This window comes from Diabrotica undecimpunctata, chromosome 7 (genome assembly GCF_040954645.1).
Source record: "Diabrotica undecimpunctata isolate CICGRU chromosome 7, icDiaUnde3, whole genome shotgun sequence".
Taxonomy (NCBI): Eukaryota; Metazoa; Arthropoda; class Insecta; order Coleoptera; family Chrysomelidae; genus Diabrotica; species Diabrotica undecimpunctata.
The window spans coordinates 91,673,297-91,694,248 of NC_092809.1; the positions used below are offsets into that span (position 1 = coordinate 91,673,297).

At 30.3% G+C, this 20,952-nt stretch overlaps 1 protein-coding gene across 4 annotated transcripts in view; it reads left to right on the forward strand.

Annotated features, from left to right (window-relative positions):
- The window catches only part of Ack-like (activated Cdc42 kinase-like), a 212,344-nt gene that overhangs the window by 108,394 nt on the left and 82,998 nt on the right, over positions 1 to 20,952 (forward strand). For all 4 annotated transcript variants that reach the window (XM_072537697.1, XM_072537694.1, XM_072537696.1 and 1 more), the window contains exons 6-8: positions 12,094 to 12,306; positions 18,676 to 18,937; positions 19,067 to 19,446. In XM_072537697.1, coding sequence (XP_072393798.1) covers positions 12,094 to 12,306; positions 18,676 to 18,937; positions 19,067 to 19,446 — 855 coding nt within the window. The remainder of the gene's footprint in view (positions 1 to 12,093; positions 12,307 to 18,675; positions 18,938 to 19,066; positions 19,447 to 20,952) is intronic.

Here is a 20,952-nt window from a genome sequence, read left to right on the forward strand (position 1 = left end):
ATTTGTAAAGAAGAAGATATGATAAAAGTTTTAAATTGCCCTGAAGAATATAAATCAATAGTCATTTCCATATTGCAGCAACACAAGGGACTTGTCAATAAAGAAAATAGAATTGCACAAAATTATATCCATAGTATAAAAGTTAAAGAAGAAAAAGAGTTTAAAACAAAATCATACCCAATACCATATAAATACAGAGAAGAAGTAAACAAAACAATTAATAATATGTTAGAAGATGGGATCATTGAGAAGGCAGACACACGTTTTATTAACCCATAGTAGTAGTACGAAAAAGATCAGGTGAAATCAGGTTATGTTTGGATGCAAGGAATATTAACAAGATTACTGAAAAGCAATTTGAAGCACCAATGAGTATAGATGGAATATTAGGAAGAATTACAGGAATGTCATTTTTCACTAAAATCGATTTACAGCATAGTTTCTGGTTAATACCTCTAGAAAGAAAAAGTAGACAGTATACAGGATTTCAGATAGATGGAGTAGTATATCAATTCAAAGTAGTACCATTTGGACTTCAATCATCTTGCAGTGCTCTATGTAGATGTCTTCATGATATTTTGGATCAATATGAACATTTTGTAATTCACTACATTGATGATATATTAATTTTTTCTAAAACGGCTGAAGATCATGAGAAACACCTAAAAATTATAATAAATAGATTAGACAAAGTTGGACTAAAAATAAATCAAGAAAAATGTACATTTTTTCAAAAAGAAGTCATATATCTAGGTTATAAACTTAACACTAAGGGAATCGAAATGGATCCAGAACGGACACAAGTCATTCAGGAATATAAAACACCACACAATTTAAGAACTTTAAGAGGATTCATTGGAATAATTAATTATTATAAAAGGATGATACCAGATCTAAGTATAAAAGAAATTCCATTACTTGAACTACTGAGAAAAGGTGTAAAATGGAGATGGGATCAGAGAAGAGAACTAGCATTCCAAGAAATTAAAAACATTTTTCTGTCAAATTTGAAAATATACTATCCTGACTACACACAGCCATTCATATTAAGAACAGATGCATCAATAGAGAGATTATCAGGGGTATTATTACAAATACATGATGGGGTCGAATACCCAATACAATTCATTTCAAGAATTACAAAGCCACATGAAAAGGGTTACTCAGTTTCAGAATTAGAACTAGCAAGTATAATACACTGTGTCACAAAATTAAGATTTTATTTGTTGGGTAATGAATTTACAATAGAAACAGATCACCAAGCTTTAACATCTATATTAAATAACAAATATGGAAACAGTAGAATACATCGGTGGAGTCTAATATTGAGTGAATACTCATTTGAAATCAAATACATTTCTGGAAAATCCAATATAGTGGCAGATGCTTTATCAAGGTTAGAAAATACACCACAAAAAGGGCAGCGAACAATAAAAATTGGATTAAATCAATTAGTAGAAAGTACTGGATTATATTCTAAAGAAGAAATTATAAGAGATCAGATCAATTTGAGTGAAAAACAAAAAGTCCTTAGGAAAGATGGGGTATATTATAAAATAATAAATGGCATAGAAGTATATGTAATAACTAGAACTTTAGCAAAGAAAATATTGAAAAATTTACATAGCAATTATATGCATATTGGTTCAAGAAAGCTATGGATGCTATTTAGGGACAATTATTTTGCAAAGAATGACATAAGTATAGCAAAGGAAATTACTACCCAATGCCCAATATGTCAACTAAACAAAGAAAAGAATTTCAAAAATCAGAACACATAAATCTAATGTTGTATATGAAAAACTAAATACAGTTTCCATGGATTTTATTTCAAATTTAGTTCTCAGTCCAACAGGAAAAAAGCATATACTAGTGATAGTTGATTTATATACAAAATTTATTAAACTATATCCCTGCTCCAGAACAAATGTTAAAACATTAAAATTATATATTAATCAATTTTTCGAAGAAATAGGACCATTTAGAAATTGCATAATAGATAATGCTACATATTTTAACAACCAAAAATTTCGGACATTTTGTGAGAAAAAGGGAATCAACATTCATTTTACAAGTATCAGGCATCCTCAGGCAAATCCTGCAGAAAGATATATTAAAGAAGTTATAAAATATTTAAGGATACTGTGCCAAAATCAACACGAAACTTGGCAGCAACATATACCACAAGTAGAATATTTTTTGAATAATACACATAATTTGAATACAGAGGAAGTACCAGAATATTTAATGTTTGGCCATATAGGAAACAGAAAGTGGATTAGTGAATATAATCAGGATATGTTAGAACAAGTAATGCAGAAAGTGAATAACCGAATTAGGAGGAAAGCTGAAAAATATATCAGAAGACAAAATCGAAATATAAAAAAACCAATCACATTTCAAAAAGGAGACCTAGTGTTAATTCGTTGACTTAGAAAAAGTAATGTTAAAGAAAACCGTTGTAAGAAATTACAACCAATGTTTGAAGGTCCATATACAATTGAAAATCAGAATGGACTAAATAGTTATGTGTTAATAGATGCAGAGAACAGACTAAGAGGCATATTTCATATCAACGACATTTTTCAATATCATGAAGAGATTGAATAATGATTTCTATACCTTTAACACAAATATAATAACACTAATAACTTACTGATATATCCATTTTATTCAATAGACTTGATTTGTTAAATGGTAGATGGTAGATTTCATTATTTTGAATCAATTTGACATCATACTTGTTGAATTTTGTATATATGGAAATTAATTTGTACCCTAAAAATCATAATTTGGGGTTAGACACAAAATTGATACTATAATTGCTATAAAAATGTCTTTCTAATATAATAAAGTGAAAAAAAACTTACCAATTTATATTGATGAAGTTATTTTGAATGGAAATAATTCCTAGATTTTGTCTATAAACAAACAGAACACCATATCGATTATATTTTTAATTAAGGTTATATTTTATTCTCTGATATCGCATCCATTGCCCCATTTGACATGACAGTTTGACCATAGAATAGCCGAACTGTGCTCCGTTGTTCTTTGCTTTGACATAGACAGCGAACAGGGATGTATTTAACACATTTTAAATAAAAAAAAATTGATTTATTAAATTTAATAAGGTATGAGAAAATTAATATTTAAAAAAATAATAAGTAAATTATTTATTTTAAATATTATTTTGGGGTATTGATACGATTAGGGTTTATAGAAAATAATTTATAAGTTATATACTACATAATATTAGATATTTGGTTGTTTTAAATAAGTTATATACTAGAGAATTTTATAAAAATTATTTATGTGAGGGCATTTTAAGAAATTAGCATATAATAATTGTAAAAAGTTGTATTTTAGTAGTTATGATTTTGTAGATATTTTTAAGTGAGCCATGTGCCTAGGTAACCAACTATACAGTAAGTAATTTGACAGATAGAAATTAATCATAAGGGAATATAAAGTGGGGTTATAATATTATATTGTTTGAAATGTGTATTTTATTAAATTAGAGTGTTAGTTACTAATTTAAATGTTTATTCTGATCTGAAAAGCCTAAATGTCAACAAAATTATCAATGGAACATTAACGAATTATCCAGAGTGTAGAGTGTGACCATTGTTTACAGTCGAACATTCTCGAAATAATGATTATGGCGGTGGATGGAACAGATATTTTTTTCGAGAACATCCATATCGATTAAATAGAACAAAATTGGAACATGATCTCTTACCAGATGGTTCTAGAAATCCAAAAACATATAAATACCCGTGATTTGGATTCAAGATGGCAGTTTTTGGAAGTTTTTAGTCAGAAGTCAAGCAGTTTATTATGAAAGTTAGTTGGAGTCAGTGAATCAAGTACAAATAGTCAAAATGTTTAATATAGTGAGTTAAATGAAGATTAAAAATTATGCATATATTTAATACACATTTATAATTATACACAAATAATTATTGAAGATTATAAAAGTATATTGGAAGAAATTAAATTATATTATGGTTGGAGAATAGGATAAATCAACTTATAATAATTGGATATTGGTATATTGAAAAGAAGAATAAATATAAATGGTGTTTACTGGTTTGCTTGGTGGTGTATAAATGCTGGTGAAGAAAAATATATCTTAAATTGGTAGAAGCTGATAATTGGAAAAAGAAATTTCACAAAAACAAGGATAACCGAAGTACGAAGACTTTCAGTGGTGATTAGAATATATATAGTGGAAAACAGTTCATTTAGGCATTCAGTGAAAGAAAGGTACAAAATTTTGTTAATATAATTTAGTTAGTGTTATAACAATTTCAATTTTGAAGATAGTTTGTTTAAATTTAACATTGTCTATAGAATTTAATTAGTTTTATAAGAATATCAATTTAAAGATAGATTATTTTAAATTTACATTGGCTAGGTTAGATATATATGTGTGTTTCATAATAGTTATAATAAAGATAATTTAAAAAAGTACTTACAAGCTAATTCTTTGAGAACCGCGATAAAAACCCTATATTATTAAAAATACTCATTGCTCATCATTCAAACAAAAAACACATCATAACAATATATATATATATATATATATATATATATATATATATATATATATATATATATATATATACAGTAGACTCCCTCTATAACGAGAACTGAAATGACAGACTAATTACCTCGTTATAAGCCGATCTCGTTATATCAGACAATAATAATACTGTGCATACATATGAATCTGTAGTTTTCTAAACCATTAACTTCCTATAGTGAAGCCATTCGGAGCAATGTAAGATGCTAATAAATATTGTTTGGATGGCGTTTTTGAAAAAAAGTTATTTACTTTTATTGTCAATGAAATATATTAAAACATAAAAGAGTTGTTTACTTTTATTATCAATGATATACGTTAAAACAAAAAATCTGTACTTATATTTTTTTCCATCTACATAATGTATAAAGCGTATTTTCAAGGATAACATAATAAACTATTGCTTCTGCAATTTTAAGAACTCTGTAATTTTTAACTGCTTTAAATGGTCCAGTATCATTCTATCATATATTTTCTAAACATGTGAAACAGTTGTATTTATTCATTCTAAAGAAGTTTATTGCGGGCTGCAGTTAAGTTTATTGAGGGGCTGTTTGAAAAGGTATTTATTTATAGCCACGACCGGACCAAACACGTAAAAAACACGTTTTTGGATCTTATTTTCTCTCGTTATAACCAAATTTGCCTCGCTATAGACGGTTATAGTTCAATAGAAATTTCACGGGACATCTAATGTATCTCGTTATAAGCGAAACCTCGTAATAACCGTGTTCGTTATAGAGGGAGTATACTGTATATATATATATATATATATACAGGGTGGTCCTTAAGTAATTGTACAAACAGAAAGCGTAGATTCTGCACGTTAAAATATTACGATTTAAGCCAACTTGCTTTAATAAAATGTTGATATTAAGAAAGATAATTTTATTTTTCGCTATAACTTTTACGTTTGTAAATATTTTTGGACAAAAATTTACAATTGGATGCTTTTGAGTAGGATAAATTATAATTTTGTACATACTTTAATGTAACTAATAGAGGGCGCCACATATGCCACATGTGTGGCATAAATTGGCGCTTAACTTTTTTACTCTTTAAGTTAGCTCTATTTGTGTTAACAAATATTAAAGATACATTATTTTTACAAAGAAAAGGTATACTTGTTAGTAATCTGAAAATTCAACCGTTTTCGAGATAATCGTATTTTAGAAGTCAGCTGCATAATATTTCTTAGTTTGATATTTGTGCGATAAAGCACTGAATATCTGTAGATAAGCATAATTCATAGTTTATTCTTAATAAAACAACTCAAAGATGATAATGTAACATCACAAAATTCTTTGTTATGGGTGCTAAATGTCTTATTGGAGAAAAGATTGTTCATCTTCTTCTTTAGGTGCCGTGTCCGTATTTAAACGTTGGCCGTCATCATGTTTACAATATCCCTTTTCTATCCCTTCCTAAGTTTCTATAATGGCGTTGTGTTACTTTTTCTCTATTGTAAAATGCTGAAAACCCCAAATATGTGGTTTATGCAAGATGGTACACCACCACATTCTAGAATGAAGGCAGCTAGAATATACTTAAATGCAACTTTTCTAAACTTGGATTGGTCGTGGTAGTCATATTTCTTGGCAGGGTGGTGAGATATTGATATAATTATTTATTTCATAAAAAATCCAAAAATCATACTTAATATTCATTACGTAAATTGTTTACCCATTTTTATTGGGACAATTAGAAACTACAGCACAGGTATTGAATAACACATATGTGTCTTGTTTCATAATACTTTTGCTACAAATCTAACCTTAAAAACTCAGCATTTTTACAAAAACATCATCGTTGGCCCAATACCCGATATGGTTATAAACATAGTAAACACACAGGCAATGTAGTTTAGCATAATATTATTTCGTTAGTAAATTATAATAGTCCATCTGTTCGAGATTTAATTATAGTTACTCGTAAGCTGTAACGTAATCATATAAATAAGTAATGTCATGGACAGTTTATTCCGTGTGTATATAAGTAACCAATAAACGAGATACATCACAGTTTAATACATTATTTAATCTCTGCGACAAATAAGATATAGTTCCATAATATACCATAAGATTTGGATATGTATCCAAAAGAATATATTCATCCATTCTACATTATAGCCACCACGTAGCCCAGAATTTAATCCGCTTGATTTTGGTGTATGGGGAGCATTAAAACAACGTGTCTATAAGAATCCCATAAACATTCGCAACCAACTATGGAAAGAAATAAATACTGCAGCAGTTTCTTTAGAACCTATGATGCTATTTAATATGAGACGATCTTTTATGGAATATATTGACAAATGAATTAAAGAAAATGGTGCACATATCCAACACTTACTTTGACAAAAAGTTATGTTATTTAGTTTAACTATTTCTTAATTTGGTTTGTAAACAAAATGTTTTGATTATGACTTTAATTTAACATAAAACGTAAAATGTTTGATGTAAAATCCTATTATTCTATTATTTTATCAAATCCTATTATTAATTATCCTGCTGATATATTTATTTTTTTTAATATTTCGTTAACTATTAACTTTAGTTAAAGGTATTTTATACCAAAATTCAGAAATATTAATGTTTTTATCTATTTTTTCTTCGTTGCCTGGAGTAATTGTCTTAAATCAGAATTATGCAGCTGATTTGTAAATTTGCGATTATCTCGAAAACTGTTGAGTTTTAAAGTTATTAACAGGTATATCTTTTTTTTGTTAAAATAATGTGTCTTTAATATTTTTTGTCCCAAATACAGGTAACTTAAAGAGCAAAAAAGTTAGGCGCAAATTTATACCACATATGTGGCGTCCTCTATCAGTTACTCAAAGTGTGCATCAAATTATAATTTCTCATTTATTTAAAAGTACCCAGTTGTAAATTTTTATACATAAATGTTTACAAACATAGAAGTTATATCGAAAAATAAAATTTTAAATTTATACTTTAACACCCTGTATCTCTCTTAATATCAACATTTTATTAAAGCAATTTGGCTTAAATCGCAATATTTTAAAGTGTAGAATCTACTGTTTCTTTTTGTACAATTACTTAAGGACCACCCTGTATATATTTCAAATTATTTTCGACCGTACTGTGTTAAATATTGATTTATAGTATCAGCAATCGGTTCGTAGGAAATAAAAAACTCTATATTGGTGCATTATTTATTCAGCTCACAATAATGTCACATATCAGTTTCTTAATTCAGTGTTCTTTGTTAATTAATCAAGTAATGCTATAATCGATTTAAAAATGACAGTTACATGATTATTTTGTGTAAGTTTTGTTGGGGTAATATTAAACTATAGTGTGTTTAGATATTATTTTACACTCATGTATCCCATAATATTTTAGAAGGAATTATATAACAGAAATTTTGCAACACTTTTGCAAAATCAAAATAAAGCTAACACGGTAACAATCATATAAAGTCGAAATACAATACGTCAAATTAGTGATGACCTCACAAAGACGTATTTTGTTGAGATATTGATATTCCCACAAGAATGATTTAAATTATTGTGAATGTATTTAAACTCTTTGTGAATTTATGTGAACTATCATTTCAAGGAAAATTCAATTTATTTTTATGTTATTCTACTACCTTACTAAAGAATTATATCAATCAATATATCAATCAATTATCAACATATCAATATTTATCAATAGAATAAACCAATATTAAAAAGTGTAAAAAATGAGACTAAAAATCTTCATTCATCTTTTATGGAATATATTGACAAATGAATTAAAGAAAATGGTGCACATATCCAACACTTACTTTGACAAAAAGTTATGTTATTTAGTTTAACTATTTCTTAATTTGGTTTGTAAACAAAATGTTTTGATTATGACTTTAATTTAACATAAAACGTAAAATGTTTGATGTAAAATCCTATTATTCTATTATTTTATCAAATCCTATTATTAATTATCCTGCTGATATATTTATTTTTTTTAATATTTCGTTAACTATTAACTTTAGTTAAAGGTATTTTATACCAAAATTCAGAAATATTAATGTTTTTATCTATTTTTTCTTCGTTGCCTGGAGTAATTGTCTTAAATCAGAATTATGCAGCTGATTTGTAAATTTGCGATTATCTCGAAAACTGTTGAGTTTTAAAGTTATTAACAGGTATATCTTTTTTTTGTTAAAATAATGTGTCTTTAATATTTTTTGTCCCAAATACAGGTAACTTAAAGAGCAAAAAAGTTAGGCGCAAATTTATACCACATATGTGGCGTCCTCTATCAGTTACATCAAAGTGTGCATCAAATTATAATTTCTCATTTATTTAAAAGTACCCAGTTGTAAATTTTTATACATAAATGTTTACAAACATAGAAGTTATATCGAAAAATAAAATTTTAAATTTATACTTTAACACCCTGTATCTCTCTTAATATCAACATTTTATTAAAGCAATTTGGCTTAAATCGCAATATTTTAAAGTGTAGAATCTACTGTTTCTTTTTGTACAATTACTTAAGGACCACCCTGTATATATTTCAAATTATTTTCGACCGTACTGTGTTAAATATTGATTTATAGTATCAGCAATCGGTTCGTAGGAAATAAAAAACTCTATATTGGTGCATTATTTATTCAGCTCACAATAATGTCACATATCAGTTTCTTAATTCAGTGTTCTTTGTTAATTAATCAAGTAATGCTATAATCGATTTAAAAATGACAGTTACATGATTATTTTGTGTAAGTTTTGTTGGGGTAATATTAAACTATAGTGTGTTTAGATATTATTTTACACTCATGTATCCCATAATATTTTAGAAGGAATTATATAACAGAAATTTTGCAACACTTTTGCAAAATCAAAATAAAGCTAACACGGTAACAATCATATAAAGTCGAAATACAATACGTCAAATTAGTGATGACCTCACAAAGACGTATTTTGTTGAGATATTGATATTCCCACAAGAATGATTTAAATTATTGTGAATGTATTTAAACTCTTTGTGAATTTATGTGAACTATCATTTCAAGGAAAATTCAATTTATTTTTATGTTATTCTACTACCTTACTAAAGAATTATATCAATCAATATATCAATCAATTATCAACATATCAATATTTATCAATAGAATAAACCAATATTAAAAAGTGTAAAAAATGAGACTAAAAAGCTTACATACCAAAACAAACAAACAAAATATAACAAGAACCAAATTCAACAATCCCAATATCTTCTTCTTCTTCATGTACCATGTCCTTTCAGGACGTTGGTTACCTAAAAAGTTTTGGACAAAGATCCTACGTCAGTGATACAAAAAAACTATAATGACCTAATAAAAACCTTAAAAAACCAAGATCAACTTACTGAACAAGTTACAAAAAAGTTGATAATTTATGACTCATGTTTCCCTAAACTTTATTGTTTGCCTAAAATTCATAAATTTGACAATCCTCTCAGGCCTATTGTAAGTTCTGTAAAATCTACTACCTACAACATTTCTAAATTCCTTGCTGATACATTAACTGATGCCTTTGAATATCACAATAATTATAATTCTAAGGACACATTTACCTTTGTCAATGCTGTTAGGGGAATGCAGTTACCAAATGATTACGTTTTAATTTCGTTAGATGTGGTGTCGCTATTTACAAACATTCCACTAAATATGGTCACGGACATTATAGAATCAAATTGGAACCTTATAAAAGACTACACGACATTATCAAAAGACAATTTTCTACAAATTCTTAGGTTCATTTTTAACAACACTTACTTTAGTTTCAATGGTAAATTTTATTCTCAAATTTTTGGAACACCGATGGGTTCCCCGATTAGTCCAATCCTTGCAACTATTGTAACTGATCATCTCTTAGATAATGTGATTACGCAATTACCTTTTGAATTACCTTTTATATATAAATATGTCGATGACATCATATGTGCATTTCCATCTTATCACATCAATACCACACTAAACATTTTTAATTCATTTAATAAACATCTTCAGTTTACACTTGAAACTGAGTCAGATTTTAGTATACCATTTTTAGACACAAGAGTAATAAGAACAAATGACAATATTTTGACATTGGATTGGTACCAAAAACCGACAGCATCAGGCAGATATATAAAATACTATTCAAACCATACCACCCGTCAAAAATATAATCCCGTACTAGGTATGAAAAACAGGATAATGTCCATTGTTGATGACAACTTTTTACAAAAAAATCTGAACATAATATACAAAAATTTTCGTAACAACGGATATCCTAAACAAATTTAAAAAAAAACTGATTTACAGCACTAATTTCTATGACGGTCCCGTCCATGATTCTAATAACAAATCAATCAAATATAAATAACTTCCCTTTATTAATGGTCTAACTCATTCTGTCATATCCATATTCAAAAATGTTCCTAATATTAGTATAGCTAAATATAATACCATGAACAGCAAACAACTATTTTCAAAAATCAAAGACCCAGTACCAACCTTATATAAAAGTAATGTCGTTTATGAAATACCGTGTTTAGGATGTCAAAATAGCTATATTGGTCAAACATCACAATGGCTAAAACAACGCATCACACAACATAAAAGTGATTGCCGCTTGAGAAAAAATACTTGCGCAGTGGTTGAACACTATGAAAACACTGGTCATATGCTATACTATAACAAAGCTCACATTTTGGCACAGACTGATAACTACAAAAGTAGATTATTTCTTGAAATGTATTACATTAATAAAAATAAAAACACTTTAAATTATAAAACGGACACTGGACAGTTAAGTAACATATATTGTAACATATTGAACAAAATTTATAAATATTAAAAATAGCCAACATTCATCTTAATAACAACTAACCTTAATAATTCATCAAATAAATATTATTCTTCTAACTTTTCTTTTATTGTTATTTTTACATTTGAAATAATTTTAATTTTTTATCGTATAGCTGTAACGAACGTGCTTAAGACAATTTAATCTTGACATTCAATATTTCAAATAGTTCAATGTCAGTTTTTATTTGCAAAATCTTTTAAATTCTGTAAGTGTTTTAAAATGTATTTGTACGCCATTTTTTGTAATGTTCAAATTGTTTTTAGTTTACTCCTGAGGAAGCTTTTAAATAAATAGCGAAATATTGAGTAATTTAAAATAAAAGATTTTTATTATAGACCACTATACCCGATAATTTGAACGTATTTATATATATATATATATATATATATATATATATATATATATATATATATATATATATATATATATATATCTAAAGGCGAAAGTTACTAAACATTTAAGTACGCTTACGTATAGTGGCAGTAGTATAAAGCATCTATTCATTCTAGAATTTTTCTTATTTTTGAAATACATTTCAAACTTTCTCGAAGTTTTAATTTAATCTCTAGACAGCCAAAAAAAACTAATAAAAAATGTTATTTCTTAAGACAATTACAGATCTGATATACCTGCCCAAAATAAGTAACTTTCTTGGTTGCAGATTAGAACAACCAGATTGTTGTCCACTTGACCACTACAATCTCATGTTAGACTGTTGGAGGCATGAAGCTGCAAGCAGACCCCGATTTGCAGATATTGGACCTATATTAGCGGATTCAAGACCTGAACAAGTACAGGCTAAAATTTCTTCCAATGAAGGACCTCATATGTTAAGTTACAGGGTAGGAGATGTGATAACCGTACTAGATAAGAAGTAAGTATGATACCAACAATATAGTAATATATGGCATTATAATTTGGTATCGACTTATTAAAATAAAATGATAATTTTTTATCAGCACAAAATTTAACATGTTACAATACATTATTGTTAGTCCTTTTGCTAGACAGAATTCAGCAAATTTGATTTAAACGTCATACTATATGTAATGAGAATCTAGGCTTATTATCATTCCTTAAAATTAAACTATTTAAAGACTTTTTTCTATATCCAATTAATTATAATTTTACAACAATGTCCGAGCTGGAAATGATACGGCAAATATAACTTATTTAGATTTATTTTCAATTAAAATTGTAGTTACCATTATAACGAGTCATTAAAAACGTAATTAAAACATGCCTTGTAATAAACCTTCTTTGGGATGGTTAGGTACATACCCTAACTTTAATTTAAAAAAAATTAAGATAGTCTAAAGCGCGACTAAATTCTGTTGGTTACTATTATAACGTATATAGAAGAGTTATTTGTCAGTAGGATAATAAAATTCATAAATGTCAAATGCTTGATTGCCTGAAGCTCTATCTCATTTAATGAATTTACTTGAATTACCATGTATACTACGTTAGTACAATTACAATATAGTGTTGTTCTGAAGCTATTTTCTTATGGCATGTTAAAGTAATTACTATTTAAATGGGAATAAGCTACAATTAAGGGTAAAGTACATTTATTGACGTTTCAGTTTCCACTTCGGAAATCGTTCTTAAAATACAAACATTAGTAAATTCAACAATTTTTTTTTTAATAAAAACATCTATCAATAAAAAAGGAAATAAGGAAGATTGCAATAACTATCGGGGTATAACTGTTACGAGCACGCTTAGCAGATTATATGGGAGAATTATAAAAGAACGCGTATACGAAGAATACTCTTGCGAAATTGTGGGAAGTATTGGAGTAAACCAGTATCAGCGTTCTACTAATCGACGCTATTAAAGATCTATATAACAACACAATATCAAAAGTTAAAATAGGAAATAAGGTTTCTAAAGGTTTTCAGGTAACAAAGGGACTGAACCAAGGTCGTTTATCTCCCATACTATTCAATATATATATATATATATATATATATATATATATATATATATATATATATATATATAAATATATATATATATATATATATATATATATATATATATATATGTATATATATACGAGGCGTGTTTTTTAAGTAACTACCGTTTTGGAATTAAAAGGAGACGTGCGAAGATATGGCAATAATTTTATTTTTACATGAAAGCCTGTACCTTAATCTACTTTTCTACATAATTTCCGTGAATATTGAGGCACTTGTCATAACGTGGCACCAGTTTTTGAATACCCTCCTGATAAAATTCTGCCGGCTGACTTGTTAACCACTGCATCACAAATGTTTTGACTTCGTTATCGTCTTGAAGACGCTGACCGCCCAGGTGTTTCTTTAAGTGCTGGAACAAATGGTAGTCGCTGGGCGCCAGATCAGGGCTATATGGAGGATGATCTAGAGTTTCCCATTTAAATGATTTGATGAGATCTTTGGTCTGATTAGCCACATGTGGACGGGCATTGTCATGCAGCAAAACGATACCCTTACTCAACTTGCCACGTCTTTTTTTCTGGATTGCACGACGCAGATTTTTCAATGTCTCACAATAAGACGCTGCATTGATTGTCTCATTACGAGGCAGAAACTCCACTAGCAATACTCCTTTTCTGTCCCAAAAAACTGTGCACATGATTTTCCGGGCAGAAATTGTTTGCTTAAACTTCACTCTTTTGGGTGATGATGAATGTCGCCATTCCATGGATTGTTGTTTCGATTCTGGTGTGACGTAGGCCACCCACGTTTCGTCACCAGTAACAATTTGGTCTAAAAAATCTTCACCTACTGTGGTACCGCTCAAGGAAAGTCAATGCACTGCCTAAATGTTGGGTTTTGTGCAAATCCGTCAACATTTTTGGAACACAACGTGAACACAATTTCCGGTAATTCAAGTTCTCGGTAACAATGCGATACAAAACACTACGAGAATACTGAGGAAAGCAGTCGGACAATGATGAAATTGTAAAGCGTCTGTTTTCTCTCACCTTTTCGTTCACTTTCTGCACCAAATTTTCATTAACGACCGAAGGACGCCCACTCCGTTCTTCATCATGCACATTTGTGCGGCCATCTTTAAATGCTCTCACCCATTTCCTTACCATTCCATCACTCATAATGTTTTGTCCGTAAACTTCAACGATCTCACGATGAATATCGATCGGTTTTACGCCTTTAGCACTAAGAAATCGTATAACAGCCCGTACTTCACAATCAGCGTGACTCACGATTGTTTGAGGCATCTTAAACACTGGAGTAAACAAGTATACAATGAAGAATCAGACTGTAATGGCGTCAGTGCGTAGACAAGAGATGTAGGTAACCAGCGCTCATGCGCGGAACGCCGACCGTAGCGATGCGGCGGCGGAATCGCAAAACGGTACTTACTTAAAAAACATGCCTCGTATATATTTAACGTGATTATATTTATGTATGTTGGAAAGCAGTTATGTATTTTTAGTATGTTGGAAATATCGGGTATGTGGTCTATATTAAATAAAAATCTTTGTTTTTTCTAAAGCTCAATATTTCGCCATTTATTTAATAGCTTCATCGGGAGTAAAGAAATTAAAAGATTATACACATAAATAAAATTAAAAATTAAAATAACATTATTGCTGATGTATCTACATTTAATAAAATGTATGTTAAAATTTAAAATATCTTTGAGCACGTTCATTAACAATATAGGTTCCATCTTATTTATTGTTAGCTGATAGCTTGGGGTTACAGAGCATTTTACGCATATTCATGAAACCTGATCTTACTATTTCAATGCGTCTTCTAATTTCTTTTGAGTGGTCTAGTTGACTATTTAGTCCTCTGCCCAGGTATATGAAGCTTTGGGAACACTGAAGGGTGATACCATTTATTTGTATGTTAGGTGTAACTTGTTCATGGGGGTTTTTGTGGAATACCAGGGTTTTGGAAAAGTTAATGTCCAAGCCCAGCCTGTGACTTTCTAAAAAGACAAATAACCAAAGGAAAACGAGTTATAGGTGCATTGAATTCAGAACTATGGCAGAAAAATATAAGACCGGAAACGAAAAAAAGAATATATAATACCTAGTTGAAACCAGTAATCGTCTATGGCTCAGAAGTATGGCAGTTATGACAAAAACTTAAAGGTAACCTTTTGGCAGTTGAAATGGATTTTTGGAGGAGAGCAGCGGGAAAGTTTAGATTAGAACATATGAGAAATGGGGACATAAGGAATCAAATGAATGTACAAAGATCAATTATAGAAGACACCGAAAAACAACAATTAACATGGTACGGACATGTTACACGTATGGGGGAGGAAAGACTACCAAAAAAAATATTAGAATGGATACCACCAGAGAAAAGAAAACTAGTACGACCACCAACAACATGGATGCAAGGAATTTCAAAAGCAATGTCAGCAAGAAATCTATCTGAAGAAGACTGACAGAATAGACAGGCTTGGCGAACGGGAAGCTAAAGGCGGATTACGCTATGAACGGGATATATATATATATATATATATATATATATATATATATATATATATATATATATATATATATATATTTTCTGTAATAAACTTATATAAGTTAGCAAGGGATAAAAAAAGAAGGCTGATATTTTAAGGTACCAACACAGTATGATGAAATAACGAAACATTTTAAAATCGTATTTATAGAAAACGGTGTCCTACTGACTTAAAATAAAAGTACCTTTCAGTATTATTATTAGTACTTATATATTATATTATAGTCAGGTACTATATATATATATATATATATATATATATATATATATATATATATATATATATATATATATATATATATATATATAAAAAAGGGGGGTTGAGGTTAATTGGGTATACAGCTGATTAAAAGCCAAGTGTACTCTGTTTAACAATTCATTATATATATATATATATATATATATATATATATATAGTACCTGAAAATTTAATAATCTAGTATAACGAATGCTTAAAAGTTAAAGACGAAAAAGTTATGCATTAAAATATCCGTTGGCCTACCCTAAACGGACGCGTATGATCGGTACTATAAATTCGCAGTTGACGAAATCGATTCAACTGTGTAGGATAAATAATCGTACCAGTTTTCGTTTTTCTAAAATAAAGCGTCCTGGAGGCATTAAAAAAAACTAATTACAAGTCGTCATCGTCAAAGAGCTCTAGCTCTTTTAGAAAGCAATTTCGGACTAGGTGAATTGGGTTAAATTTTCTTTAAATGATCTGAGGAATCTTCGGCCTTCGTTTGTCAGGAGAGGTTTTCTACACTCGGTATATATATCATCATCATCATGTGCAGCTTTATCAACCGTTTCCACTTACGGTGCAGCCTCCCTTATTTCAATGTTATTTTATGTTCTTATTATTATTCGACGATGTCTTAGTTATACGTTGTTTTAATAATTTGCGCTCATTTGCGCCCATATTTTTCTATCTTGTGCTATTCGAGACCACGTTGTTCCTGTTAATTTTCTAATATCATAATCCCATCTGAGATTTGGGCGCCCCTTTGGTCTCTTAGCGTTCCTGGGGTACCACATAGTTGTTCTAGTGGTCCATCTGTTATCTGTTCTTCTTGCCATATGTCCTGCCCATTGCCATTTCAGGGATTTTATTCTTTGGATTACATCAGTCACCTGGGTTTGCCTCCGTATCCATTCAATTCTTTTACGATCCCTCTTTGTTATCCCTAGCATACATCTTTCCATTGCTCTTTGAGTTACTTGGAGTTTCGACGTTATTTCTCTCTTTAATATCCAAGTTTCACATCCATATGTCAAGACGGGTAATATGCATTGATCAAATACTCTCTTCTTGAGGTATAGTGGCATTTTGGACTTGAAGACTATGGAATTTCGTCCGAATGCTGACCACGCTTGTTTTATTCGTCTGTTGATTTCCGGAAGTAGTGATCCCGATTTATGTATGAGCTGTCCCAGGTATATGTATTCATCTACTACTTCTAGCGAGGTTTCATTAATTTTTATTTCCACGTTGGCGATCAGATCATTGCACATTATTTTAGTCTTTGCTAGGTTCATTTTTAGGCCTACCTCATTGCTGGCTGTATTAAGGTCATTAATTTGCAGTTGTAATTCTTCAGGACTTCTAGCAATTAGAATGATGTCATCAGCGAATCTAAGATGGTTTAGGTATTCTCCATCTATACATAGACCTTGGTTGTTCCAGTCTAATTTCCGGAAGATATTTTCTAAGGTTGCATTGAAGAGCTTAGGGGATATGGTGTCTCCTTGTCGGACTCCTTTCTGAGTGGGAAATTCTGGGGTATTTTCATATATGCTTACTCTAGCTGTGGCCTCTTTGTATATATTTGCTAGCGTTTCGACATATGGTTTATCTACTCCTTGGTCGACAAGAGCTTCTATGACTGCTCTTGGGTATACGGAGTCAAATGCTTTCTCGAAGTCTATGAATGCTAGCGCCAGTGGTAGATCATATTCTTTTGTTCTGCTCATTACTTCCCTTAATGTTTGAATATGATCCATTGTGCTGAAGCCACTTCTAAAGCCTGCTTGTTCTCGGGGTTGTGCAGCGTCAAGTGTGTTCTGTATTCTGTTGTTAATGATTTTGGTGAATACCTTGTATATCACAGGTAGCAAGCTGATCGGTCTATAATTTCTAATGTCTTCCTTGCTACCTTTCTTGTGAATAAGGATTATGTTGGCTGAATTCCACTTTTTTGGAATATGTCTCGATTTTAGGCAGTCTGTGTATATTTTTGCTAGGATTTTCCAAGTTGTTTGACCAGCAATCTTTAGAAGTTCGGCTGTAACACCGTCATTACCGGCTGCCTTGCCGTTCTTCATGCTCTTAAGAGCTGAATATATATATATATATATATATATATATATATATATATATATATATATATATATATATATATATATATAAGCTGACCGGCGAACTTCGTACCGCCTTAGAATTAAATAATGTGTCTAAAAAATTAACAGAAAATAAAACAAAACAACGCTCAAACATATTATGCATGAAAAACGTTGAATCGATTTAATGCTTTCTGATATTTTTATTTTTATGTATTATGCTTGAATGTAATATTAGCACCCTTCTCTATACCAGCGCCACCCTAGCGACAAACCAAGCAAACAGGTAAAATAGTGTACACAATCTCGATCCTTCTCGAATAAATTTAATTTAAGGTAGTAATGATTTTTGGATTATCTTAACTTTATGTTACTATAAATACAATTATTATTTCCTTATTTAGAACTCATCAACCTCTTTGGAAAGGGGCAACAGCAAGCGGTAAAACTGGACTTTTCGATCCAATCAACGTTGTTGCTTATCTAGGTAGCGACCTCCCAAGTTCCTCATTTTTACGTTCGGACAGCACAAGATCTTCAGCTCGCAGAAAGCTACGCAGTGAAATGATTAGTGCTCCTCAGGGTGATTTTAAACATACAGGCCACGTCGGTTTAGACGGAGCGTATTTCGGTGATCTCAGTTGGATGGATGGCTCCAAGGGAAACGTGAGTTGTTCTTTATTATATGACTTTTTGCCTAGTTGAATTTGAATTTAAACTCACAGTAATAATAATATGTAATTAATAAAGTAGATTTAAATCTAAATTCTGAAATGTTGCCCATGTTATTTCTAGTATGGAACAGTTCCAACACAAGTAGTGGCTCCTTACCGACCTCACAAAGACTTAGAAGCTGCTCCTTTGCTTGAAGGTGATCTAGTATCGGCTCCAGTTCCTCTTCAAGACCATGAATATCACGAAATCAGTGATGAAGAAAATACTAACAGTCCTAGTTTAGACTTGGGTCCATCCTTAATGGCTGAAATGGAGATGATGTTCAGTTCATTAGGTACTCAAAACCATTCGTTGGATCACGAAGGATCGAATAGGAGTAATGAATTGCGTGAAAAATTAAATAGTAAACCTAGAAAACAAGCTACGGTGAAACCAATTTCAGCTCACGATCAAAAAACTTTAGATACCGCTATTGCAATAGCAAATGAAATAACATCTCGGTGAGTATATTTTTGACATAAAGCAATTTTTGCTCAAATGTAACAGTTAAGAAGGTAAATAATTCGGCTTCTACACTAATTAGTTACATTTACATCACTTATTAGGCTCTACAATGTATTCAGTATTGTGTATAGAGATATGTCTGTTTTTACTATTTAACTTTATGTGTTTTATAGTTCATAATGTGCATATAGTGCATAATTACTTTAGGTTTTAGCAATAGTTTTCACGTTATTGGCAAACAACAATTCCTATTGTCTTCAACCCTATTAAGTACGTCTAGAAGAATATATAAATTAAGTCTTAAATTCAATCAAAGCTTATAACCAAAAGAAAATTTAATTTTTAGAAAATATTTTAATCTGTTTTTATTCAAGAAACTAGAAAATATCATACTGTTTAACGTAGAAACTAACCTTTTAGAGATAACACTCATTCAAATAAAATTAAATATTACATATTATAGAAATACAGTAACGAAATCTAGAGTGCTTCGGAGTTGTTCGTCCAAGTTGCATTAATTATAAGTGGCAGTTATATACGATCGGGTACAGCACGCCAAGATGATGTAAATATTAAAAGAAACAGGAATTAACAACCAAGATCTGAAAATAATTAGAAGTCTCTACTGGAATCAGACAGCAAATCTCAGAGTTGAAGGTGAACACACTGACTATATGAAAATCATCCGTGGAGTGAAGTGCAAGGCTGTATTTTGTCTCCTCTAATCTTCAATCTGTACTCTGAAAGAATATTTATCGAATCTTTGCACGAAACTGAAAAAGGTATTCTACTAAATGGTTACCGGCTAAACAACATCAGATATGCAGATGACACGATAGTATTTGCGGACAACTTAGAAGACCTACAAGTTCTTATGAACAAAATCACGTATTACAGTCAACAATATGGACTCAATATAAACGTTACGAAGACAAAGCTTATGATAATTAGCAAGGAAAGAATAACAGAAGGTCAACTCTACGTCATCCAATCCCCTGTAGAAAGAGTGACGCACAACTACCTCGGCACCATAATAAATGAAGAATGGACCAACAACCAGGAGATTAGAGCACGCATCGGAAAAGCTAGATCCACCTTCAATCGGATGGGGGCCTTCTTCAAGAGTCACAACCTCTCTCTTAATACAAAAGTAAGAATGCTGCGATGCTACGTCTTCTCTGTTCTTTTTATGGTGTTGAATCGTGGACCTTGAATGAAGATATGTGCAGAAAACTGGAAACATTTGAGACGAGGCTATATCGGAGAATGCTTAAGATCCCGTGGACTGACCGAGTCACAAATGAGGAGGTCCTCAGAAGAATGAATAAGAACCGAGAGTTACTGACCACAATCTAATCTCGAAAGTTACAGTTCTTCGGACATATTATCCAGATATGCTTTCCTTCAAGCCATCCTGCAAGGAAAAATATGTGGAAAACGAGGTCCTAGAAGAAGAAGAACATCTTGGTTAAAGAACCTCAGAATCTGGTTCAATACAACAT